Below are 27,711 nucleotides of genomic sequence, written 5' to 3' on the forward strand. Positions count from 1 at the left end.
TGAATAATGTTATTTAATGGATTACAAGTACTTTCATGTTTAAGGTTATCTCTTCTTGTTCTCTTAATGTTGACCAAACTTTGGTTTAGTTATTGCCAGATTTCATGTTCACATTCTCTTAATGCTGTGAGGCAGAGTCATTGTTGAAAGCTCTAAATGCAACCACTCAGAAGACCATTTCTGCAGAGCATCAGTAATATCTTACTCCCCTCCCTTCCATCTTGTCCATTATCTTACTTTGTTTTACAGTAAATGCACTTAACACCAGGTCTTTCACGCTTTTATGGATATGATGTCCATGCTTCAGTGAAAAAATTATGATTCTGATAACTGGAGACCTCTTAGTCTGGCCTCTTTCTATTTTATAAGTGAGTTTTTAAAGAAAGAAAAATGGGGAAAAAAATGTTGGCAAATCAGAAATTGGTAAAAAAATCAATATGTGGCTTTAGGTGATGTATCATGTAATCATATAAAAAGATCTTGAATCTTAAAAATCATAATAATGTGATATATTTAGGCTGTATATAATACCTACTCTTTAATAATCTCTTAGTTATTATAGAGTAGTATTGTTGAAGTATCTTTGCACCATGTCTTAGCATACTTTCCAAATTTTAAATTCTTCCTGTCACTTTGAGAAGCTTTTCCTGTTATCTTCTCTCCAGTTCTTTGATCTTTTAAAAATTTGAATTATTTTTTTCAAGACTTAAGATTCGGTTGGATTAAATGCATTATTAAATGGACTAAATGGATTAACATTTAGTCTTTCTTCCATTTTTCTTATTTGGGTTTTAAATTGCCTTTCTACCACTGACCTAATAAATAGGTCCATCCTGCACTGTAGTCTATGTGGCCTAGGATTTTATTAATTACTTAATTTGTTTTATTAGTAGTAGTATTTCAAATGTCTGTCCTTTGGAAATCAGAGGCTTAGTAATAGTTTAGTCTACCTTATCCTTTTGTCTGAAGTTAATCATTTTATGACTGCTATGTTAAAAGCTACAGCAGCCTTGCAGGGATTGTTGTCCTCGCTGAACCAGAGTCAAGAGTACCACCACTCTTGTTGGGTCACTGATTATTTTGTGAAGAAATACAGCCACAGTGCCAATCAAGAGGAACTGTCCCCTGCCATTCAGAGTATCACACATTCCTCAATCTCAGAAATCTCATATAATGTCCTAATGCTGATATTTGGACAGAGATCTCAATTGTGAAGTGGTCATTGTTAGCAGACTGCAAGCTGATGCTGCCTGGTACTTTTCTAACACTGTAGCTTTGTTTGCCTTGGAAGTTTATGAAGAACCATACTTTTTAAACATGCTTAAATGACAATAGGTCACTTTTCTGTTGCTACTGTTACCTCTGAATCGTGTTTACTTGCCATTTGAGGGGTATGAGAAAGCTGTTCTCTGGAAAGGTTATGGAGCAGCATTTACTCAGTGCAACATCAGTGTTTGTAACAAGAAAAAGATGACAAGTTCTTAAACATGGAACTGGTTTCATAGCCATTTACTGAAGGAGAAATATAATGATGTATAGATATGTGTTGATTTATGTAGTTGCTGATTTGGTAATTAGAGCCCTCCCGTGTTATGTTAGCAGAGATGAAGTACAGAAGCATCTTTGCAGGCTGTTATCAAAACCAGTAGGGAGAGCCGTGAGTCCACTGGAAGGAGCAAAGGACATGAATCTTTTCATGTGCCTTCTGTGAAGTACAAACATGGGATTTTCTTGTACTGTTTACAAGCACAAATACCAGGTGAAACAAAATAACACAATGTGTTTCACTCAATCTTGTAAATCTAATTCAGTTTGGAAAAAAAATGGAATTAGAGCTGAAAAATCAGCTTTAGGCCCAAACTAACATAGTGTGGCTTAGCCCAGTGATGTGATGCATAAATCTAAACTGAGTACAGTAAAGGTATGTTCAAATACTTCACTAAAAGGATGAGGATTTCCTGGGCTTTCAGGGATAATGCAGACACCCTTCAGTGGGCTTGGTGGTTTTGTGCAGTCTAGTTTAGAACAGGACAACCTACAGAATTGATTAAAGAAAAAATAAATTAGTAGTATCATCTTGTATTGTTTTTAAACATGCAGACACACAGAAACCACAAGAAATGGTCAGCCTCTTGATGATGTAGAGAAGACTTTTACTCCATTGCAGTTAGGAGGTGTATGTCAGGGAACAGAAATTGAATTCAAAGTTACTAATGAAACCTCAAATTTCATACAGGTCCTGAAATTATTGCAGCCAGTGGCTTCTGATTATGTTCCTTGAGATTGATCTAATTTTTACACCCTCTTGGATTTGATGATTTTTACTCTGTAAAATGATTTCAAAATGCTTTCACATCATAGGGCAGATGCAGCTGGCAGTACCTCAATATGAGAGTGGATTTATTACATCTTCTAAGATACTAGTTTACCTCTTTTGGCTAATATATTACCCTTTGGCTGTGTTTATGCTGTGATGAGGTGCATGTATTCTAACTAGGAGTGACATAATTGAATGCAACAAATCTTCCAAATCTCTTTGGAACCAATGTTTTGGTGCTTTGTTCCAGAATTAAGTATGCAAATATATTTTGGCTAGGTAATGGAGCTGCTATCTACATTAATTCTGTTTATATTTAATCTAAGTATTAAGAGCTGTGGAATACTGGGGTGATGCCACTGTGCTGATATACCAGACTTCATTTATTTAGTCCCTCATAAATTATCTTTTCAGGTTTCAAAATATTGCAGCCTGAAATCTGTTTCAACAAGTAGCTACTGCTGGATTTTCCCTTTGGAAGTTCAAACCCAAACTTTATCATTGCTTCCAATTGTTTGATTAAACTATATCTGATTTACTCTTCATCCTGTCTCTGAATCATCAGCAGCAGTTAGCTTTGTGATAATATTGTACTGGAAATCTTGTGTGACTTGATGTCATTGCACCAACTAATCACTTTGTATGGTGCCAGAAATCAAATAAAAACCACTAACACAGTTAATCAAACAGACCCCATTTCAGCAAATAAGGAAATACACAATATATAACCTGCCCTCTCTGTACTTCTGTTGTCATTTTTTGCACCTCCTGTCCCACTTTTTTTTGGGGCATAGGTCAGTCTGTTACTGTTGCATTCAACTTTTGCTTTTTAATGCTGCTCTTAAGAGGGAAGCAGTCTTCATATTCATGCTTCTGCTTCTATCTATATTCTGTCTCAAATGGTACTTTGACACATGAAACTCTTTTTGACTGTTTTGTGGCAATTGTAATTTATATTAAAACATTTGGCAAAAGTGCTTTATTAATTTCTTAAAAGCACAAATACTGGTAATGAGAAAACAAGTTTAGGACTTTCTAAGTAAGACTGAAATGTTTTGCCTCTGATAAAACTGAAAATACATCTTTCTATTAATGGAGTGAGCTATGGCATACTAAATGCTATGAGCTTTGGAGTGCATTACTTTGTTATATTTGAAATATTTGCAAACGAGATGTTACCGATTTTTTAGAATAAATGCCCTTTAAAAATCAAGCTAGAGTGGGGTTTTAGGATACCTGAAATGAAGGAGTTTTGCAACACTATATACTTGACAATATTTTAATATATAATGTAAGTTACATGCACTAAGAAAACGGGAATTTACAGAGTGCTGCATCAGCTTAGAAATGCCTGAGTTATTTGGGTGATTTGAGAAGATTTCTGAATTTTTTATTAAAGAACAATCTATTTCCACTGGAGGATATCCAAATCTTGGACATAGAAATGTGTTGTTTTTTGATTTTCACGGCCCTGTGAACATGATCTTAATTTGCTAATTATTAGTAGTAATATGGAAACTTCAAACCAGGTCATTGCCAGAAGAGTATGAAAAATTGATTAGGTGGATTTCTGCTGATGTCACTGTCAGGAACTCAATTATTCCAGCACTTGATAAAAAGGAATTCTATAGGAATTCTACAATCATCTGTAAATGGAACACAAGTCAGGAATTTTTAGGTTAGCGTGGTGTAGGTCAGGTCTGGCTCAATGTCTTGGTGAATTTGGTAAAAAAGCTCATGGATTCAGTCCCCACCAAATGAGCACCTCTGGCAGGTGCTCAGGTCCATCTGCTGAACCCTGCTATGTACACTGTGCAAGTGACTTGCAGTTTGTCCCCTATTTTAGTTCCTAAAATATTGACCAGACATAAAACTTTCCTTCAGTCCAAATGGAATTGCCAAACTTCACTCGTGGTGCTCTGTTTGTTTTGCCATATGAAGCCTGGCAAGCTGTTCAAGGGAGAGCCTGGGGTTTGCATCAGATTTGAGAACTTCCTGTACTGCAGAGGGCAAGACAAAGGACAGGACTGGGCAGACTGCTTTCCCCACCCGTCAGTTCAGGACTTACTGACTGTCCTCTGTCAGTAAATTTATACTCATGTAACTGCCTACACACTGCTGGAACCACTTGTGATTTACTTCAGTGTAAATGTCAGGGTTATCAGTTTCTGATCTAGTCTTTTTAAAGTCTCAGTTCACTGAGCTGCTTACAACATATGCCTTGTCAGGCCTTACATCAAAAAAATATGTAAGTAGGTCCATCTAATTTTAAGAAAAGAGGTTAAATGTGTCTGTGAAATGCTCAATATTTGTAGTTTCCTGTTGACAAATGGAAAATACTAAAGGTAGAGAAATATGTATCTACAAGCAAACATTCATTTCCACCTTCAGACATATCCACAGTTAAAGAGGTACTGGAAAGTTCTTCCAAGAGCTTTGTACCACAAATGTATAAAGGTGCACTGTTAAATAAAATCTTAAAAATTAGTTCAGTTATATCAGCACATCTCATCGTCACTCAATGATTTCATTTTATGTTGCTGAGCCAGTTTATTTTTATAATCTATTACCAGAATTTTGTTTTATACTACTAAGAAATTTTAAAGTGTTCAGTTGTATACAAAAATGGAGTTAGTTATTGCTTCAAGAGTGTCTTAAACTAATTTATAAATCAGCAAAATTTTCTCTTCTTGAATCCGTTGATCCAGAGATTTCTGGACAGGTTTTGGCAGACAGCAAAAACCTGAGTTTTTGAGTTTTGAGTTTTGTCTTTCTTACTTTGGTTCCTTACCTGTTTCAGATCTCTTGCAGCTTGATAGATCCCTGACTATGAGCACATTGCTTATGCTATGAATGCCACTCTTCAGTTTAGTTTACATTCTTGGTAGACAAAAGAGAAGTAAAATTAATAATTATAACAACATCCTTTAAAAAAAAAGTAATAAAACCATTTTTCTTTGCCAGTCTACTATTTCTTTTCCTATATCTGCAACATATCTCCAGTGAAGAGCTCTGAAATTTTCCTGATAACTGAAGTTTTGTAACCAACTTTGAATTCAAACACATAGTGTTCAGGCACTGGACAGAAAGGAACATATATCAGTATTTCATAAATAGGTAATTCATATGCTCTGAAATGCTAATCTTGCATATGCATTAATTTTTAAGTTTATGGGTATAGCAAAATACGTTATTACTTGACAATTAAGCATTTAATTTTTGTACTTCTAAGGCACTGGTAGAGCAATACTGTTAAACTATGTAGAAGTGAATTGCCTTTATTTGCAAGTATTCAGCCTGAGCCATTCAGCCATCAAGACAAGAAAGAGTAGCAATTAAAATGGAAATGACCTAATTTAAGGATGGGAAAAATTGGTGTGTTTAAAGTCCTTTGTAATAAAACTATTTGTGTAGTCACTTTGAAAACTCATTACTGTTTTAAGGAATTACTTGAATTCTTTGGAACATAACTAAATTAAGACACCGTTTTTGTTTCTTTAGCTTGAAGTGACATTCTGTCTACACAATAAAAGTATAATATAGGTCTCACTGACTAATTATTTTATTAATATTTTAACTCAAATTCTAGAATATTCTCTTCTCAAATTCCGTTCTTTTAAATATATAGAAGTGTTCCTCTTTATGAGACCAAGTGAATTGTATGTTGAATTCTGCTGTGAAAATAAGTGTGTGTGAATTGATTTAAATATTACTGTCATCTACCAAAACCAAAAAGCAATGTACCAAATTTAAATATGTTTTTACTGTTGTCAATCAAGCAAAACTTTTTAATTAGCATTGGGAAAATTATATTCTATAACAATTTTCTTTTCTTCTTCTATTTGTTATAACCAACAGTAAATTGCTTTTCTTTTCCCTAGGAATTTGTCAGGGAATATTTTTTCAAGTCTCATGAATGGACTTTTTTCTGAGCTGCTAGCTCTGAAAGCCCTGTGAGTATCATTCCTTTTGTTTGTAATCTCAAATACTTCAAAAACACATTAGAATAAACATAGCAGAGTTGAATATGAATTCAAGCAGGATTGTTTCTAGAGATGCATTCTAAAAATAGAATTTGCAGTATTTTGTTATCCATGTCTGGCTCACTGTTGATGAGCTGCCATCTTTACCTGTTGCAGAGAAATGGATGGCACTGACAATTCAACCCCATTCCTGACTAGCCCAGTCTGGTCCTCCTGGCAAGGATCCTTTTTTTTTTATAATCTTGTACTTTTCCATGGTTTCATGTATTACATTGTATTAGGCCTCTAATTGCCTCTAATTAAATATTTTTTGTGGAATTATGCTAACAGCTCCCAGTTACTGATATGAATTGTACCTGACTAAGATTTAAAAGTGTATACTGAATGTTTCTACTTAGAGGGGTTTTTTTAGTAAATGAAAGTATGTTGTAATATGATTTTCTATAGTAACACAGACTCAGAATTATTTCAGTAGTCAATGATGCTGACCTGGAACTAAACCCAGAGCTTTTGCATAATATTATGAAAGTAATAAACAGTGGGAAAACGTGTATTGGTTGTCTCAGACTATTTTTGAATTCATGCATCCATAGTTATGCATTAATCTAGAATTCTCTTTGGAATTAGATAATTTGAATCTAGCAGAAGAAAGTATGTTCATGGAAACTGCATGTTGACCAGTTATGGTTATTCTTTGCCTTTTTAGACATTTCAACACTGATTCACTGATTTGTGACTGTAACCTGAAATGGGTCTTGCAATGGGCCAGAAATGCTTCAGTCCGAATAGCAGAGGAAACAGTTTGTGCTTACCCCAGTGCTTTGCATGGACTGTCGCTTTATAACCTGAAGGAAAACCAGCTGATATGTGGTGAGTTGTACTCTCATTTAGCATTACAAATTGAAGTGGAATCCAGAGAAAATATAAAAAAAAACAGAATTGATCCAAAAAACCAAAATAAAAATTAATAAATCTGACAGGTGTGTGACACAGAAGATACACCTGAGAATGAAAGAGAACAGAAAAAAATAGAAATTTCTTATTTCATATCTCAAGAATACCACTATTCTGCAATGTATTCAGTAAAATGCAATTATGACATAAAACATTTAACTATGATGCTAGTTCTACATTGTATTCTTCATGAAACTGAGGATTCCTACAGGAGTTGATATAATGTTTCTTTCAAGTTATGTATCTGACAGAGTGATATTTATGTCAAATTTAATTCTTTTATTTTTTACTTTTATCAACCTGTAACTATACGTTTTATCACCACTTCCTAGGGATGAATAGAATTCTTACAGAACTTCAGTTAGGTGAATTCTGTATGAAGATCTAGAAGTGAAATGTTTTTTGGATATTTTCCACCATAACAAACATGATAGATATGGTGAAGAAAACTCATTTCACACTGGGCATTGTCTAGCAATGAGCAGATTAAACCAGAGATTTTTAAAAGTATCACAATGCAGAGAAAAGATTACTGCCTGAGATTATGCCAGTGGGTTCCAGAATCAAAAGTCTAATTTCACACATAGTTGATGAATTTCAGAATCCTTGAATCTTTGACATGCTTGAATGACAGAAAATTGCTGAGACTGTGGCTTTGCTAAAGTCTTTTGCAAACAAAAGGAGAGTCATGCATTTCTCCTAATATCCACAAGAAGAGTGATGTGTGTTGCTAACAAACATATTCCTAACAGGAGGGAGGTGAGAAGTTGCCTGGAATGATATATAGAGAATTGGTTTTAACAACAAATACATATGTTTATAAGTTGGAAGACATGTGAAAGGATGTGAATACTACCTACAGATAGTCCATCAGGTGAATTGTTAAGGAAACATAAATAGGTGTCTGGAGGCAAATATGGAATGAGCTCTTGTGAGTGCTAAGCAGAGACATTTCCAGTAGCCTGCATTACCAAACATTTGAAATTCTACAATAGTCTTCAAATATTAAAGTCCCATTTTATAGAGAGCCAGCATGGGCATCTTCATAGAGACCCATTTCCCAACAGGAAAAGTACTTCTTCTAAAAGTGGTGGAATGATCAGAAAAGTGATTAAGGACTGTTAATTGGTGTTTCCAGGTAACAAGTGAATATAAATCTCTGACTTCTACAGAGGAAATGAAAGCAATTTCTCAGAATTTCATAATTTAATTCCTATTATGTCTCCCTATCAGACCTCTGATACAGAATTTACAATGCCCACCTAGTTCTCACTCCTATTTACAAACTTCACAGAACACTTAACAAGGGCTGTAATGATTGCCAGTAGCTTGACTTTGCTTCCAATATCAGCAGAGAGTTTTACAGTGGTTATAATTGCTGAGCCTTCCACCAACTCTATCATTTCTGCTGGGTATTTCATGGTGCTCACAGTATCTGCTGGGTAGCTCACAGTGCCCAGAACATTTAGCAATTTCATTTTCAGTAAGTTAATTTGAGCTTAGGCATAATAGAAGGCTGTCTGGCACCAAAATAATAATAGCTATTGAGAATGATTTATAAATAATATGTGTTGAAATATGCACAGAGCTGATCGAATTAAACATATCTTAAAGAAAATATTGAGTGACTTAAAAATTAGAAAGTCCTTCATGTGAACATCATCCATACTGTCAGGTATTTATAGACATTGATCTTCCTTCTACATGCTAAAGGAGGTAATGAGATATCACAGTCAGAAGATGAGCAAAAAAAAAGAAGAATGAAAGGGAAAAAATAAAAATAGGAGAGAAATGGGCAAAGAGTTTTGCAAGGGAGTTAGGGAATGAACCAAAAAGTCAAGGTATCTGGACGCTGAATAGCTACAGGGAGCAGTTTGCCATCAGCTTTTTAGATTTATTTTATATGTTGAGGTGAGAAAAAAATCGTCTTTTGGATTTCTTCCTGGAAAATCTTTCTCACGCATCTACTTATTCATGATAGCCAAAGTAGTAAGTTGCCTGTTGGAAACAGTTGAAAACCTGTTTTAGGGAGTTTTAGGAGCTCGGTGACTGCACAATTTTAGAATTCCCAGGGTTCTGCTTGCATATTTCACTAACAGCTTTTAAGAGCTACTTAAATCTTCTTTTAAAAAATTCTCCAACTGTCAGAAATGTTTGGTTATAAAACAATTCTTCACAATGTTGGAAATAAGGCTGAAAAGCTAGTTGGATGACAAAGTACGGTTTTGCCCTTGTCTTCTGCCATAATGATGAGGGACTCTGATGAATTCATAATGGCATGGACAGAGTATCTTTCTGAAAAATGGTTGTGAAATTGGCTTCACACAGTGCCTTGTTACTCTTTCTCCGTGACTCCAAATACAAGTTACTCAATTTCCAGGAGGTAAATTATATTTTCCTGAATACGAGTGCTATAAATTTCTAGTTTTCCTAAATATGACTGCTGAGGTCTGATAGGAGTCTGTGATTTTCTCTGGCTCACATCACCAGCAGAGATGGATTCTCTAGGCCAAATTCTTCATTTAGGAAAGACCTGTATGAGTTTTTGTCTTAAGGGGATTATGAAAGACTGCTCTTAAAGCTGGGTTTTGATTATTTATACTGATGAATGAGATATTAGAATTTAGTTTCTCAGTCTCAAAACTGTATTGATGTTACTGAACATCATGAATAAGTAAAAATTCAGTTTTCTGCAAATTACAATTGACATGTAACTGTGATGGAGTGCTTTTCTGTTAAAAAACGTTGACTCATCAAAACAGAAGTTTGTAAAAGTGCTGACTTTCTTTTTTCTTCCAATTAGATTTTATTTAAAAGTTAGAAAGTAGTTGACATAATATCAATAATATTTAGATAAATATTTTGACTAAAATGCTGAAAATATTTACTAAATATTGCCAAAAAATATTGCAAAGGTCAAAGTACAAAAATAATTTTATGGTGCCTTAAGACATTTACTTATTTATTTATTTATTTATTTATTTATACCACAAAGAAAATTATCTAATTCTCCTGGGACAGAGTGCTGTTCCTCATACAGATCTCCTACAAATTAAAATCTTGAGTTTTGAATATGCTCTACTGATGTTTATAACTAAGTACTTGAGAACATATTATTATTCCCTTCTGTTAATTAAAAAAGAAACTGCTTGAAAAGAAAATATAAAAGGATATTGAGAAATCTGTTCTTTTCTGCTTAGAGTTTATTGCATTAATACATAATAAATTATATTTTTATTCTTCAACAAGAATAAAAAAAAAACAAAAAAAAACCCAACAAATCAATTGCTTCTCTCTTTATTATGCTTCTGCATTGAATGTTTCTGTTTCCCACTTCCTTATTATCTGTGTTGAATTGAATGGGAGAAAATCTCTTTCCATGTTGAGCTGCTTCAACACAGGACTGTAGGACAAGAGTTACAAGAAGTTCTAAGATACAGCATTATTCATTCACCTATAGTCTGCACATCTCTGAAAAACCCATGCTGCTGCAATAATTGCAACCAGAAAACTGAGACAATTAGCAAAGCTAGTATTAATACATGTCCATATACCATCCTCAGCAAAGAAACTTCAAAGGTAAAGGGAACACTTATAAGCACAAATGTTAGATACACTCATTGAAGACACAGGGGAAAATATGGTAGAAATAGAACTTGGAAAGCACAGAGTAAGAGCAAAATACAAGACAAATATCTCAGCTGAGTAATTTTCCTTTCTTGAATTGGCATGGGTGAGATAGCATCTGGTTTTATCTCATCTACCATAAATGCTTCCCGAATCACAGGAGCCTGTTTTCCAGAGGTAGAGTACCCAGAGCTGCAGTACCCAGAAGCTTGGTTTGAATTCTCTTGTTGCTCTGTGTGCTTCACATTCATGAAAACCAACTGTAGGGTGTTTCACAGAGGGATTGTTACAGTAAATTATTCTGAAAGTATGTATTATGCCAGAAAGTGTGTTCTGTCCACGGGTGGTGCACCTGTTGGTTGTGATCCATAGAACTCTAAGTATTTACATCAAACTTACAGTGAGAAATTCTTTGAATTGGTTCATAATTTACTAAAAGCTTTCATAGTCAATTAGTACTTTCACTGGAGATGGCAAGGAGTGAACATTCAAAGTAGAACAGAAGATTTGTCTGTGTAGGATCTGTATGGTGAGGCTTCTGCCATGCCTTAGGGGGCTGAGAAAAGTGTTAACACTGCTGCAGAATAAAAATCTAGATGAGAAAAGAAGATAATAGTTGTGAGTGTCCAATAGTGTTTGAATTATTACTCAGTTTCTGAATTCTGTAAACTGCCTTAGCTTAAAGTGTTAACTCGTGAATGGAATTAGCAAATTATGACTCAATATTGAAATGTGGGGTTTGGGGAATGATAGACTCCCTGCTTAGGATGGACACTTCAAAGGGAGGAATATAAATCAAAGACGTAAATCCTTTTTTGACTTCTGTATTCTGCAATAAAATTCTTTAAATGTTTCATAGAAAATGTGAATAATTTATTGGAAGGGAGGACATAAAGTTGTTAGGGAATTGTTTGTACTTAACCAGCAGCTTGTCTTTTGTAGTTTGCCTCACTTCACTGAGAATCAGAGTATCTGCTCCATCAAAGAAGCAGAATAAGGCTAAAATGTAGGTGCTTTTTGCTCTGATGCTCCATACCTGTTCATATTGAAACTAGTGCAAAGCAAAAAAAAGAAGAAAACACCATTGTATGCTTTATGCATTCATTCTACTTGTGTTCTTACAGATTTCTTGTCCATTTTAAGATTCAATTTCATACAAAGGTAGGAAGTACTTTCATAATTACCTATCTACTGTCACATTTTCTAATCTGTATTTCTCATGCTTAAATATCAAGAGAACATTAGGGTATATTTCTCTCAGGCCACATGCCACTCCCTAGTCTATTTTTATAAGTATTTTTTTTCTTTTTTTGCAATCTTACCTAAAATACCAAAGAATTTGAAGCATTCAAGAAATTTTAAATCAGTTATAGTAATACTACTGGGGAAAAATAGAGCATTTTCTTTTCTGCACTTCCTCTATAAAGTACTTTCATTTTTTTGAAGCAGCTTTCTTTTTCCTTGATATAGATTCTTAAAACAGAGTGTGGCTTTAAATGCTTTCTCAGCAATGATGGAAAAGTGTTGTTTTAGATACTGTATTTGTTGAAATGTCTTTATAATTTTACCTGATGTAATTCACATTGTTTTTCCATCATTCCTAGAAGAGTAAGTTAATATCCACTGCCCAATAGTAAGAACACTGAAAGAAATACGTACTTTTAAAATGCTGAAAAAGGGAAAAAGAATAGTGGGGAATTTTGTCTTTGAAAGAACTTTTTCAACATTTAAATTTAAGCTTAAATCAACTGAATGCATTTGATCTGTGTCACTTTTTAACAGTATTGTCAACTATCTTGTGTTAGGGATATTGGTTAAAAAGTGGATTTGAAATTCCTTTTTTCATCTGGTGCCAAAAATTAAATATCTACACTCCCATTCAAGTCTTAAAATTACAAATATATATATTTTGCATATAGATTATTGTTAAAAGTTTCCTTTTCTATGTAAAATATGTTGCAAGAAAAACCACTAGCTTAAAATTAACAAGCAGTATTTTTTTATTTATTTTTCTCAGTGTACACAAAACATATTTTTGGTAACATCTGTTACTTACTCAAACTTAGGGACAGGTTTGAGATGATTGTTTCAATAATTTCTTTATTAATTTACAAGTAATTCTTACTACATTAACACAGTGTAAATATTGAACTGTGGGGGGGTTCAGTATGTAGTAACTGACTAAACTCCAAACCTCAAGCAGGAAGGATGATGGATTAATTAGCCAGATTTAGATTTCAGTCCTGCAGTTTCTTGGCAGTCCACAAGTAGCTTGCTGCATTCATGCAGAACATCATTGTCTTCCAGAATATGCAGGATCAAGACTTCAGCTCTAATTCTGCAGGGGGTATCTAATCACATGAGTAGGTCTAATTATGTTAAAATAGGAATATTCACACTAATAACCTTTCACAGGATTAGGTTTTGCAAGATATGGATAGTGATATAATTAGAAGTATTTGAATCCTCTTCCAATTACTTTTGTTTTACAATGTTAGCAATTCAGGATTTTCTTTAATAAGAAAATACTCATAATAACAGAATGTATATAAATCAGATAATAAAACTGTATATTTTGATCTTTCAGAGATGTATGGGGTAAATTCATTTTATATCAGAGCTAAGTGGCCATATATCAAAGTTGGTTTCCATACTATCATTTGGTAGTATGAAATGCTTTAATCTTTTGTCTCCAAATTCTAGATTTCTCATCTAATATGATCAGTCTCAAAATGGGGGGAAAAAGGACTATGTTGCCCTACATTTAATATTAAACATTATTATCTAATTTCTTTAGTGGCAGTATAGAACACTGCTGCAAGATTGGGGGCATAAAATTAGTAACAGTTAAATCTTATAAATGTGAAATAGCAGAAATATTAAAATGTTCATTTGAGGATGAAATTTTACTACAACGTATTTTCTTGCATTTGTGCTCACACACGAAAATTCAGTTCAACAGAAATTTTCATCCCTGAAATCTTGCTGATTTCAATGCAGGGAATGTACCCAGTTGTTTGTTTTTTTGTTGTTTTTTTTCCATAGCTTACTCTTATATACTGCATTAGAGGTTTTAATGTACACTTTTGTCTTATTTTCTACATTGTCTTTGACTACTGTTCCAAAGATCATGCAAAATAACTGAAGGAAAATATCCAAAGTGGAGTGAGAATAGCAGTGAAATGAGGCCTTTTTAATCTTCAAACTCCTGCCCTTGAGCACTTAGCTGGCCATATTCAAAAGCCAGTTGTTCATGAACAAAACAGTGTTAAAACAAACAGCCTTGACTACAACCCCTTGAGTATCTCTGAAGATATATTCTTTATTTATTATGGTAACATGAACACGATAACACTAGGGTTAAATTTTATACTGGTGATTTCTAGGTAAAATTATATAAGCTTTTTAACAAACCTATGTTAATATTGTCCAATAACAACATTTATTAGGGTTTGCTGTAAATAATCTTAATTGTTATCATAGAAAAATTCTCTATAAATATTTCATCTTAACATTCTCTCTTTCAATTCAGTGGACTATATCATAGTGGCATTTCACATTTTTATAGCACATGTCAACATACAGCACTTTCTTTAATGTTTGTATAAAAATGGCTGTTGAGAGTTTTTGACACTGTCAGCTGGGCTGAAAGGAGTTTGGACTGCAAAAATTTCATACCTCAACAGAACTGTCGCTTGTTCAACTTTTCTTTTATAAATTAATTTTTTTGTTGTTGTTGTTTTTTTAACATTCTGGCATAGGTAAGAACTCATGCAGCCTTCTGGACTCTGAGCAATTAGGGGCAATCTCTGACACCCTTGAGACCTTCCTGCCACTATCTTTCTGTGATCTGAGTGTGCAGTTATGATTTGAAAATAAAAAAGGTTTGAGGTTTGGAAAGATGAGAGCTACCACTGTGCTTCCCAGTTAGATAAAGCCAGTCAGTGTATTTGATTATACCTGCTGGACCTATTGCAGTGGGTCCAGCGGAGAGCCACTAGGATGATTGGACACATGGGACATCTTTCCTGTGAGGAAAGGCTGAAGGAGTTGTGGTTGCTCAGCTGCAGATGTGAAGGCTCCAAGACCTCAGTGCATCCTTTCAGTACCTAGAGAGTGTTCATGTGAAAAATGGGGACAGACTTTTTAGTGGAGCCTGTAGCAATAGAATTAGGAGTAATGATTTTAAGCTAAAAGAGGATCTATTTACATTAAGTATAAGGAAGAAATTTTGTACAATAAGGGTGGTGAGACACTGGCAATGGGCTACCCAGAGACGTGGTGGATGCACTACTCCTGGAAACATTCAAGGTCAGATTGGGTGAGACTCTGAGCAAACCTGGGGAGCAAATGTCCCTGCTCATTCCAGGGTCAGTTTAAAGGTGACATTTAAAGGTCCATTCCAACCCAAACCATTCTATGATTCTGTGATTTTTTAGAGCTTTACCTTTCCACTGCTCAGCCATTTTATTAACTGCAAGGTGTAATGAGTATGCAAAGCCATGAGCCAGCCAGTTCACTTGCCATAAGGGTAATTTGAGTAATCAAAATTAGCTTTTTAACAGTGGGTTTCTGGCTGGTGCTGGGAAGAAATTTGTGTTGATGAATCTTCCAGTACCATAGCTGTCAATATGTCAATTTCAGCATATGGCAAATAATCAAATGCTCTCCAGCTTCTGAAGTAGAGTTCTGGGATGATTTGAAAATAAAAAATTGAAAAGTTGCAGCAGTTTTATTTGATAGGAAAGAATTCAGTGATGTGAAAACTATTTGCCTATTCTTTTAGATTTCTATGCCAGTGCAAGACAATGCAATTTTTAAGTTGTTTAACTGGAACAAAACCTTGAATTTCATATTGTGGAAATCTTTCAAGTAACTGTTAACATTTTACAAATGAAAATGTTATGGTATTTGACATTTATATTAAATAAATGAAACCTATTATTAAATGAGTGAAACCTGTTACCTCTGTTTTTCACTGCCACTTGATTTCCTATCAAGTAAATCACTGTTATCATCAGTAAATAAGAATGGGCTTTTTCTTGTGCTCCCTCACAAGACACAGTCCCTAGAACTGGTGCAAAAAGAATATTTTGGTTTTACAAAAGGAATCTGGAGGAAACTCCTGTAGACAAAGACAGGTTAAATAACTTTGTCATGGCTGGAAATGTCATCCATCTGCTGAGTGCTGGATGAAGCCTGTATTACTTGGATTCGGCAGAATTGACTAGATTTGAATTGTACATTCCCCAGCTCAGCCTTTCTTAGTTTCTATCTAGCTGTAAATTTTTTTAAGTAAATAAATCAGATTAGTTATGTAATCCAAGTAAGTCTTGAAGACTCATTCAAAGCTCATCTCAGCATATTTGCACTGAATTTTAGCTTCTGTTTTGTGTCTGTGGAATACCTCTATGAGGTTAGCTGACACAGGTAACTGCAGCACCAGTAGCAATGGACTGTGACAGCCTGGGCTTACTGTCCTTCTAACTTATGATAAATCTTGTTTACTACTTCTGCTGATCTCCTTTGATGCTTTACAGAAGTTTGCAGGAGTAAAAATGCAATCAAGAACTTGTAGCTTTAGATAAAACAGCATACATGTCAGAAATCTTGCTCTGTGGTTAGTGGGTACCGTTTCAGTGCAGCACTTTGCATTACAAAAGAAACAAAACCCCATAAGTTAATTTTAAGATGCTAGGAAGGAAAAAAACCCAACAACAAACCAACCAAAGCAAAACCACTGCTTGAAAAAGCGTGTTCCTGTTTGAAAAGCGTGTATGAGAGTGAAAGGGACTGATAAAATGGTGTGGAATATCTCTTGCCATGCCAGCGTTATGAAGCTGGTGGAAATAAGAAGCTATTACATGAACAAAAGCTCTGCTTTTCCTGCAGTGAGTGGTAAATGAATGTGATACAAAGCTTTCTTGTCCCAAGCCCAGGAGACTTACCTTATTCTGCTGCTTAATACATGTTGGCATCTGTATTTTCTTGATATTATGTTGAAACTGGCGCCAGGCACAGCTTTTATTAAAACTGAAGCTTGGCCTCTGTTCTGTATTCATTCTTGACTTCCTTGGCACGTGGTGCGGTCTGTGACCTTCTACACCAAACGTTTCGTTACTGCCAGCAAATTTTGCAACACAGAAACTGGCATTGGTGTGCTGGCACCTCCCTTTTTGGCAGAGCTAGCTGTTGGAGCAATTCAGATCATGCTCTTTTCTCCAGTTCCGTTTGGTAAATATCAGATATAATTTGCACTGTCAGCAATTTGGATTTTTAACTAATGTTTTTCAATTTGTTTTTCCTCATTTTCATCTGTCCTTTTTCTTGGATTGGTTCCTTTGCTTTGTCCTCACTTCCAGCTTCCCCCCACTGTGCTTTCCATGCACATTTCTTTCCCACTGAGACTGTATACAAATATTAGAGCTCTAACTCACACTTTTGTCAGCAGGATGTGCCGCACTCTGTAGGCACACTCAGTTCAAATAAAAAGCCCATTGGCAATACAATAAATCAAGTGATTAACAAGAAGCAAAATGCCAACCTCTGTTTTTTTTCTGTCCCAGAAGCTTGTGGTACACTGTAGAAAACTGAATTTTCTACCAATAAACTGAAGTCAAAGGTGTATCCTGAGACATGAGCACTGTAGTGCTGAAATCATGTGTGGGCAGGCTGGAGGAAGCTGTGGATTTTCCTATTTCTGGTTGTATGACAACTGTTGAAAGCAAACAAAGCCAGTTAATGAGGACCAGAAAAAGTATAGCAGAAAACTGTTTCTGGTAGACTGAACGGCAGAAGGTGCTGGTGTAGTACAGGTTTATGCACGTAGTAGCTGTTGAGCTGTAGAGCTGAACTGCCCAGATTAAAGGTTATGTAGCAGGAAATGCAACAAAGCTGGCTGGAGGTAGGACAATTTCTCCACTATCTTGTGCTGGCCATGTGGTTAGTGACTAGCCAACTTTCTGTAGTGTTTAGACAGATCTGTTGCATGGGCCAGGTTTTGTGCTTACAGGTTTGCTTTTAGTCATCCCCCCAGAAGACAGTAAGTGTGCACTCATTGGAAGTGAATATTATCTAAAGATAGTAATATGGTACTTAAAAATGTAACTAAAATATGGGTAAAAACACACTTTGTTATCTTTTTTACAAGCATTTTTGTTCCATGTATGTCAAGAAACAGCAGTATTTCCTTTGTACTCTTCTCCTTTCCAACTTGTAAAACGAAATAGAAGGCCAAAATTAGATGGGAAATTGAAATACTTTTAAAATCTCAAGAACTGAATTGTAAGGAAAACTAGGAAATACATGATGTGTGTACATGTGTGTGAGACAAATTCTCCTATAAATATATTAAGGGCATTGGAGCATTCCCGTAGAGCTTCAGTGCACCTTGCTATTTTTCTACTTTTGCTAATTGTTTTTAAAATAATTTCTATTTTCTTTTTCAACATCTTGGGACACTGCATGCATTAAAATATGCAGGGATAAATTCTATTTGAAAAGGACACAAGTGATAATCTTAATTCGGTGGTTTTTGTGTAGCCTGATTCCTTCTCTGTATGTCCTCAGTATTCTAGTCTGGATCTAATCTGAAATACAAGACTAGATGGCATAGAGAGTCTGGCCTTCAGTCAACAAAACCCTTTTCTGCTGAGAAGTGAAAGATAACAAAAAAGATGTAATTACTGTAATGATGGGTTAGACCTTTAGATTCATGCTGCAATCAGTGATTCCTGTGGTGCTCTGCTGCAATCATGGTTTAGTGCTGACTGGAGAGACAAGACAGGTAAAGACTGTAAAACACTCCATCAGCTCTTGATCTGAATGCCTCCAGAGGAGTCACACCTCTCATTTGCAGATAAGGGTGCTGGCACCAAGATCGAGGGCAGCACAGTGAATTGTCTTGGAAGGAGCATCTTGGAATATTTTTCAAGTGTGTAAAATGTAAATAAAATCCATGTAAATTACTCCCTCCCTTCCCAACACGCAATAGTAAATATTTTCATGTTATGAGGCTGTTGTGTCTGCCATACACGCACACACATGCATAAATATGAACATCAGAGATTATATATATTTAGTAATCCCAATTTAGTCTTTATTACCCACATAATCAAAGAAAAAAAAATTAAATTGTAGAAGGTTATGCTCACCAGAGCTGTTATATTTAAAGTGCTGTCACATCAATACCAAAATAATTCCAAATACTTTCAGAATTTCTTACTTCATTCTCAAAGTCAAGCTTGAAAATGTGTGTAAAGCATTAATAAATACTTTTATTTTTATTCTGAATTTGAAAGATTGTTGGATTATGGATTTAAAATAAGTATTTCCTGCTGATGCTGATGTGATACTACAATAATTTTAGAGCCATTTGGGATAAATGGTATTGGTCCTAATTCTGAAACTCTTATTGGTGTGATTAATCCTCATAATTTGAGCTGTGTCACAGAAGTCAACTGGAACTTCTGCATGAGTAATGATTGCAGAACCAGCCTCAGACATTTAAATCATTACTATCCCTGGAAAACAACTGAAGATTAGCTCTGGTATTAACATTTTTTATGTGGACGTCACAGAGATTAAAAGCAGATGTTTTCCAGAAGTACTTATGTTTACCTTCCATGGTCTGCAAATGTCATAATCCATAGAAATGTTATTTTTAATTTGAAAATGAGTTTTCAGCATTATTTTTCAATTTTGCCAATCCAAATAGGTACATTCTCAAAGTTGGTCAGGAGGATATCCTAGCATAATGGTATGTTTGATTCCAAGGGTATGTTTAATTAATCTTTGTTGGCACTTAAAAGGATTTGCAAAGAAAAAGAAGATGAGTACACTGTTGATAGGACTGATCATTTTTTGACATGCTGAAGTAAAGAAAACTTTTCGTTCACTTCTGATCATTAATTGACAAAACCTGTAGAGAACACCTCATTCCCACTGCATTTCTGGGTTTGGTGATTGCCAAGGCTGAACAACAGAAGGGGTTATGGGAGAGCCTTGGACACCAGTGTCAAGAGAGTGATAAATTCAGAATGATTGTGTTACACTTCATCCATATGCTCAGCAGGTTATTTAACTTGACTTAAAGATACTGATATTTTAGTTCACACTCTTCTTACTTCATAGCCTCACGATACAATGTGTCACTCACTGCATGACCAAAACCATTCAACCAATTACAACATCCTCAGTTAAAAACTACTGTGTTGATGAGAAATATTTTGTTTCTGTGAGTAGTATCTATTGCTGTTGTATGTGTCACAGTATGCCTAATTTTTCTACATTTTGGTAGTAATTTCATTAATTTATGGCTAAATTTGCATTCCATATATTTCTTTATATTCCATAATTGACTTCATAATGCAACACAAAAATGACAACTTTTTGAAGAGAGAGATTCTCTCCATCTGCTAGTTAAAGGCATTTAATATAAATGCCTAAGACCAAGGATGCAGCTGTTCGGAATCAGGCATTAATCTGGTTTACCTTCTCTTAATTAGAAGCCAAAAGTCATATAAAAATACTATGTATGTTTCAAGGGATTTTTAGTATTGCATCATTGTCACCATATAACAGGTGCAATAAAAAGGTAAATTGCAGGATGTGTACACAGGTAAGGTGGGCTTTCTGAAGGCTAAACTTATAGCCAAAGCAGACTTGAAATATTTCAGTAGAGAGCAGCTAGTCCTTTTTAATCCTCTGTGTGCTTCTCCCAGACAGCAGTAGCACATATTCTCTTGTAGCAATTTTGCATGCTGTGCTGGCCAGAATTCTTCTTTGTACAAAAGTAGAAGTGATCCCTCTCACTGTTGTCTCAAAGCAGGTGATGAATGTACTATTTAACAAAATAGTAACAAGGGCCCAAAGCTGGGTTTGTAAGTGCAACTTCTTACATTTTAAGAGTTCTGAAGACAGCACGTGAATGACATAAAGAAGTGTGTTAAAGTGGAATGCTGAGTAAGAGAAAGAACACTATTGGTTGTCCACAAATTTTAGCAGTTGTAGAACCAGTGATTATGACTTGCAACCTGGATAGGCATGGCTAAGTTCATCTGCATTTGTTATGGGCAATGGAGGATTTTGAGGAGCAAGTTTAAGGAAGATAAAATGGCACGCAGTGAAATGGAAAAAAAAAAAAGTATTTGTCAGAAAAATAGATGTTTGAGATAGTTACTAGTGGTACAAATGGTGGAAGGGTGACCTTTCAGCTGACAACTCTGTAGGATGGATTGATATCAATGATGAGAGGCCTTGAAATGAAAACAGAAGAAAAAGAATGGAGAAGATCCAGCTTTAAAATTATTTTTCCTCATCAATGTAGAATGATAACCAAGGTGGAAGACTGTAAGCCTTTTGTCTAAGGTGAGATTGCAGAGTGAGGTTAAAAAGTGATCCAGGCTCATTGAGTTGTTTTGGTGTTGGAGCCTGAGGTGAAAAATCTGTATTGTAGGAACTATTGTGCGCGATGTTCATGAGACTTTAGGACTGAGGAAAATAACCTTCAATCACTCTCAAATCTATGAAATAGCAGACTTTTATCAGGGCCAAAAAGGTACATACCTTCCAAATTTGCATTTTTTTTAATTGTTTAGGCATTTGGATTTGTGATTATGAGAGCTGGTTTTTGTAATAGCCTGCTTAGAATGTGCAGTATTCTCATTATTGGGGTGTTTCTGGGAGAGAGCTTTGAGAGATAAAGTTCATTTAAAAAATATGGTAAAAAGTTTCATCTTTAAATAGATAAAAAGAACTACTTAGATAAATATTTAATGTTAAGTAATTATCTAGAGAGTAGAGATGACTTGTGGAATAGGCAGAAGGAACGGGAAATGAAAAGTCATGGGGACAGTTGAACTTAAGGGGAAAGTTTAACCATTATTAGTCTTATTATTATCCAAATCCCAGGCATATGAAGTAGTTTAGGCTCTCTAGACAATAAGTTTTGTTCTGGAGCACAGTGGGCATTTCCTCTACTGACAGTGAAGTGGTCTTGTAAATGTTAACTGAACCTATATTAATAGCTGTATTTTTTCTCTAATTGGAAGACTCACTTTTTTATTCTGTACACTTGTATAGTAAAGCATCCTGCCTTGAGAAGGAGGCTGGGTTGGAGGATCTCGAAAGATCCCTTCCAACCTTAACCATTCTGTGACCTGTTTCATGAAACTCATTTTCTGTAGATACTCTGGTAATCCTGTATTTATCTGAGCTCACACCAGTAAAAAAAATTGTTATCTCTAGAGCTCACAACATGATCAGACTGCAGTGGGTATTTAGTGGTCATATCTCTTACATTACCATTTTCACATGAAGATATAAGGAGCTAGAATGGTATGCAATTATTTCACATTACAATATTCATAAGAGAGGAATTAATTGTGACTTTGTTTTCCTTTTTTTTTTGGTTTTGTTTTGTTTTCCCTGCAGCTGGGCCTCTGGAACTTCCTCTCTTCGAGCTGATCCCTTCACAAAGACAAGTGGTTTTCCATGGAGACCGCTTGCCTTTCCAGTGTACTGCAACTTACGTGGACAACAGCACCCAAGTGCAGTGGTACCACGCGGGACGCCTGATCGAGACCGATGAGGAGAGCGGCATCTTCGTGGAGGACAGCATCATTCACGACTGCTGCTTAATTACACGGTAACACACACCTCTTGTCATAGTCAGCCTTGCAGGCAAGGGGAACAGGTTCAACTTGCCACAAGCCTCATTAAAACGTGCATCAGGAGTTAATTAATTTGAAGCAGCTCAATTGGATGCTTGAATCTGAGCACAGGTAGAGATTTTTCATGGCTATGGTTGGCCGTGGTTCCAAATTGTACTTTTTGTGTCTAAGTATCCAGATTTGATCAGATATGGGTTTGGACCAGATAAAAACAGTTTCTTATACAGGAAACCATGAGAAGAAACATGAAAAAACAAGAAAAGAAGAAAAGCTTCAGTAGCATATGACTGACTTACAGCCAAACTGCTTCTTCATGACACCGTCTAGAAGTCTGAGTGATGGACCTATGAAGAACTATTAATTGAAAAGTCTTGGATTAGTTTTTGTAGGTTCCAATACACTAGATCCTGTATTCTTTAGTAAAGTAAGCTCATTTTTGTGTCTTATTAAATATTTCTCAATTTTCTGTGACTTTGGCCATCTCTGTGCCTCTGTGCTTGAGGGATACAGAGATCTACAGATGCATTTGCTGATGTGAAAAGTGCAAGAGGAATGAAGTAGAATAGTCTTATATAAAAGAAGCAAAAACTAATATTTGGCAGCGACTGTAATGTTCCAGTTTTGCTTCACTTTTCCTGTTAAACATTGTTTAATAAATTATAAATTTCAGTGTTTATTTTTGGGTTTCATCTCAGAGTATTGGCTTGTCACTAAAAGCTGCTAAGTTGTTGCACACATCCTTTTGTCCTCTGCCAGTTTCCATCACTGATCAAAAAGAGGGTCTGATTCTGTGTGCATGTTCTGCCTTTCTCTTTGTAGAAGATGGAGTGAAAATAACTATGCTAATTAGCTCTGGATAATCATTAACATCTTTTCACTCAAACAGTTTCTATTAATAAAATTGACCTGAAATGCTTCTTGAACTATCAAATAGAAGTTATGAAGGGAGTCAAATTAAATCCTGTCCACTGGGGACTTTTGGCTTTATTAATTTCATCTACCCACTGATTATTTGACCCTTTTTGGAGTCCTGTAGATCTAGAGGCATAGATCTGACCTATTCTCAGAGCTACTGGCTTTCTTCTAATATCAGTGAAAAGGACTATTAGACCAATTAGTACAGTAATGCCATGTGCATGAGCTATTATATAACTGCTGAGTCACTTAAATTAAAGCATGTTCTTCTTATTTCCATTATATCAAAATTAAAATACATGCTGTTAATCACCTCATTATGTTTTTCAACTAAATTATATTTTGCACTGTATAAGCAATTTTTAAAGCATAGTAATAAACTAAAATAAATAGTCTAAATTGTTTTCAAAATAACTATCTTTTTTTAAAAACTGTAAGTAGCTTGACTGATTTTTACCTTACATTACTTCTTTTTTGCCAGACTGTAAAATAAAAACCATTGTCTACCATAGCATATTTTAATAAGGATAGTTGATCTCCTGCTTACCTCATTTACTGTGCCATTTAATAGGTGACCTTGATGCTGATGGTGCAGTATGCACTGGAATGTGCAGTATGCACATCTATTCAGAAAAAATGTTCTTTAAATACATCATCACATTTGCTGTTATAGACTGGAAAAATACTCTGACTTGCCCAAGTTATGTGATACAGACTGTTAAAATATGACAAAATATTTTTAATAAATCTCCAAGTCATTAAACAGCTGTTTAAAAGCATGCAACATTTTAATTTCTCGTTTATTTGCACTGTATGTGGCAGTTTGTAATGTAGAAGGGCATCAACACTGCATTGACCATAGAGCATAATCCTTATCCAGACAAAAATGTTAATACTCAAACAGCTGTGTCTCTGCCTTGATGTAGGTGCTGATCAGAATTAACTTCTTAAAGATATACTTTTGAACCTACTTTTAAAAACTGTACTATTTTAAAGTCAATTTTTTAAACGTAAAGACATGCATTTTTGAAAATAAGAAAAGATTGGTCATGTGATTGTTAAAATTACCTTCAGCATTTCTTAATTTTAATCTCACCTTTATGACCATTTATACTATATCCTAATTTATATAATTATTATCATTAAAAATGGAAATACTATGTAATAGCATGCTTATTATATGTTACAATAGCATGTATTAGTATGCTTGTTACATGCTATTACACACTAATTTGTGATAATTCTTAAGGCTAAATCATGGTTGTACAAGGCACTGAAACATCAGAAAGACTGTGCCTCCCTGAGGCTATCAAATGTTAAATATATGATTTGGACTAAAAATAAAGGTAACTTGAAATCAGTTCCTACAGTATCATATTTTGCCTTTGCATGTCTAGTCTTTACAGCAAATGTCCACTGTTTGTGGCTCTCTGTAATTGCACTAAAGGACAGACTTTGGCCGGTGCTACTCAGCAATTTAAAGATTTCTATAGCTGGTTTTGAACAAAGAGGTATAGTCATGTTCCAAAAGCTGCTTATTCAAACATTTTTAGGTGGTTATTTTATTGGGCAATTCCAGATATTTCTGGACGTGGATTTACAACACAAATATCATGCTAAACCCTTCTGTTTTATTAACTGGCACAGTAGAAGGATAAAATATCCAAATGTGTATTTTTTGTCTCCTATGATAAAGCAGAATAAACTAAAATAAATATTTTTGTTACAATAATTAAACTAAAGTTTTGAACTGTATTCCGGTCTGTGACATTTTTCTTGGCAAGGAGCATACCCTTACAGGAGATCTTGAAAAGGTGTTTTCAATTCTGCTGCTAGCTTGCATTTATCATTTCTTGCCAATGATAATAATATTTGATTTTGCTGGTGTTTAATTTTCTGTCATTATGCCTGTGTATAAATGTCATAGTCATATATGAAAATATACATATGATGTGGGACTAATTTCCTATCATTTGTGAATGGATCTAGCTGAATTTGTTAATGATGCTTCTAGGAAGACAGCCTAATTTCTTTAGCCTGGAATATTATATCAGTTTAATAATAAGCAGCAATTCTAGCTCAACACATTCTGGTTCTCTGGTATCCCTGAAGCCACATAGAAGGAAGGCCATGTAGGATTTTCTGCAGCACAGCATCTTTTCCAGCTTCCCCACTCTTCCCTTTCAGTGTCTGGAGAAGCTAGCAGGACAGTTATTAGAATATTCAACTAGAAAAGGAAACTATTTTAGTTCTATGAACCAAGAAACTCTGCAGTGGCAGAGATACTTTAATTTTCAAGAGGTTTCTTATTTACCACAAAGAATATAATGACAATTTGGAAGTCTTTTTATTTCTATTCTGCAAATACTTGTGTAGAGTGTTTAACAGTGCTTATGCCCTGACAGCTGTAATGGCTGCTCTGGGACCATTGCAGTTCACAAGTGCTCCTTCTGAAAACATTAAACTGTGAAGAAAGTTAAAAACCCATATAAATGAGAGCTACACCTGGAGAAACCAACATGCTCTCAACTAAACCTAGGCTAACAGGTGCTGGCATCAAAAGTTGTTTTCAGATGTAATTTTTGTTGTGTAGATGGATTTGCCACTGGAAATACAGTCTCTTAGGACTGAATTTTGATCCCCTTAAAAATTGTGTTTTTCTATTATAGTCTGTCCTCTCAGTCTTCTAAAAATGGTTCTCAGTCTTCTGAAAATGGTTGACAAAGCCGCTTTATTTTGTGGGGTTTTTTAGTTAAAAAAAAATTAAGCTTAAAAATCTGGTTTTTAAAATCTTTTAAATGCTTCTTTGCATTGTGACAGTAGCCACTGCCAAGTAAATAATGTAATAATTAGTAATGTTTGAGATGAGAGGTATATGATTATGTGAAAATTTCAAAAATGTGTGGAAGAAAGGTAGAATTTCTTCCTTTTATGGAAGAAATCAGAAATCATGGTCCACTTGTAATAGTGAAAGGGATAAAAAAAATTTCAAACAAATTAAATGTTGTGGGTTAAAACTTTTGATCACAATTTATGTTATCCAAACAGGAGGCTGTCCTGTTAATGAATACTTTTTTTTTCTGTTTGAAATTATCACTGCAGATATTAGTAAAGAATTAGGAGTTTGAGGCAGTTTCACTAGAAGAATAAAGATTGTTTAAGATATGATTAGAGAAAGGAAATTGATTCCAGGAGTAGACAGGTGGTATCATGGTAAGTTGAGATCCAGGCAGACACTTCCTATAAGAAAGAACAAAATGCTTCCAGAACCTCTGTGCGAAAGGCAGAAATTCAAGGTGTGTAATGACCCAGATGATCCCTAAACTGTTAACTTTGTTAACAGTTTGGGCAGGAATGCATCTGGAAAAGATGTGAAGCAAACAGCAGTAATTTGAACTGGTCCTAGGTAAAAAAAACAGTCTGAAAATCCCTGATAAGGATGTTGGTAGGTTGGATACTTGACTGAAAGTTCAGATATGTACCAAATCATGGCAGAATATTGGAGATTGCACAAGATTAGCAGGATTAGAACAGATCCAAATAACTTGATTCAGAAATGTAGATATTTTATAATCAATTTGTGTTCTGCTGTCATGAGTATTTTGGAGATGAGCAGCTATGGGTCATACTGAGAAATCCAGGGAGATAAGCAGAAAGTGTTCAGTGCTGATATTTTTGGGTTACCTAATTGACCCAGTTTGACCTTTAGCTGTCAAGGAGTTAGGAAACAAATGAAGGAAAATAACAGTTTAAATTGTAAATCAATATTTCTTTATTATTTTGAGGTCACTTTAAACCCTGTAGGCAATGGTATACAACTCATTTCAGGCACTGGAGGCAGGAAAGGACTACTGACAGATACAACTTCACCAGCAGTTTTCTCATATATAAGATAGGAAGATAATATTTTAAATTATTGCAGAATATTATGAAATGCCCAGGGTAAGGGTTTCATTACGTGAGATTAAGAGTACCTTCATGTGAATTAATTTGGAAGATTAATTAAACTTAGGTCTTTTATCTAAAAATATTTCAATTACCTGAATAAAAGTCAATGACAGTTTTATTATTAATCAGTGTGGGGAATACTTTAAAATATAACCTGTTGAGAGACTGATACAATGAAAAGCAAAAGCAGCAACCACGATACCCTCTGTCATTAAAGCATAGACCATTACTAAGAATTGTGCTGTGTCATAAAGCCTGTAGGCTTAAATTGGGTAAGTGCTTATTGAAACATGAT

At 34.9% G+C, this 27,711-nt stretch overlaps 1 protein-coding gene across 1 annotated transcript in view; it reads left to right on the forward strand.

Annotated features, from left to right (window-relative positions):
- The window catches only part of LOC128791410 (adhesion G protein-coupled receptor A3-like), a 255,560-nt gene that overhangs the window by 101,431 nt on the left and 126,418 nt on the right, over window positions 1–27,711 (forward strand). Inside the window, exons 5-7 of the mRNA XM_053949060.1 lie at window positions 6,199–6,270; window positions 7,007–7,170; window positions 22,315–22,528. Coding sequence (XP_053805035.1) covers window positions 6,199–6,270; window positions 7,007–7,170; window positions 22,315–22,528 — 450 coding nt within the window. The remainder of the gene's footprint in view (window positions 1–6,198; window positions 6,271–7,006; window positions 7,171–22,314; window positions 22,529–27,711) is intronic.

The sequence above is a fragment of the Vidua chalybeata genome, chromosome 8, assembly GCF_026979565.1.
Source record: "Vidua chalybeata isolate OUT-0048 chromosome 8, bVidCha1 merged haplotype, whole genome shotgun sequence".
Taxonomy (NCBI): domain Eukaryota; kingdom Metazoa; phylum Chordata; class Aves; order Passeriformes; family Viduidae; genus Vidua; species Vidua chalybeata.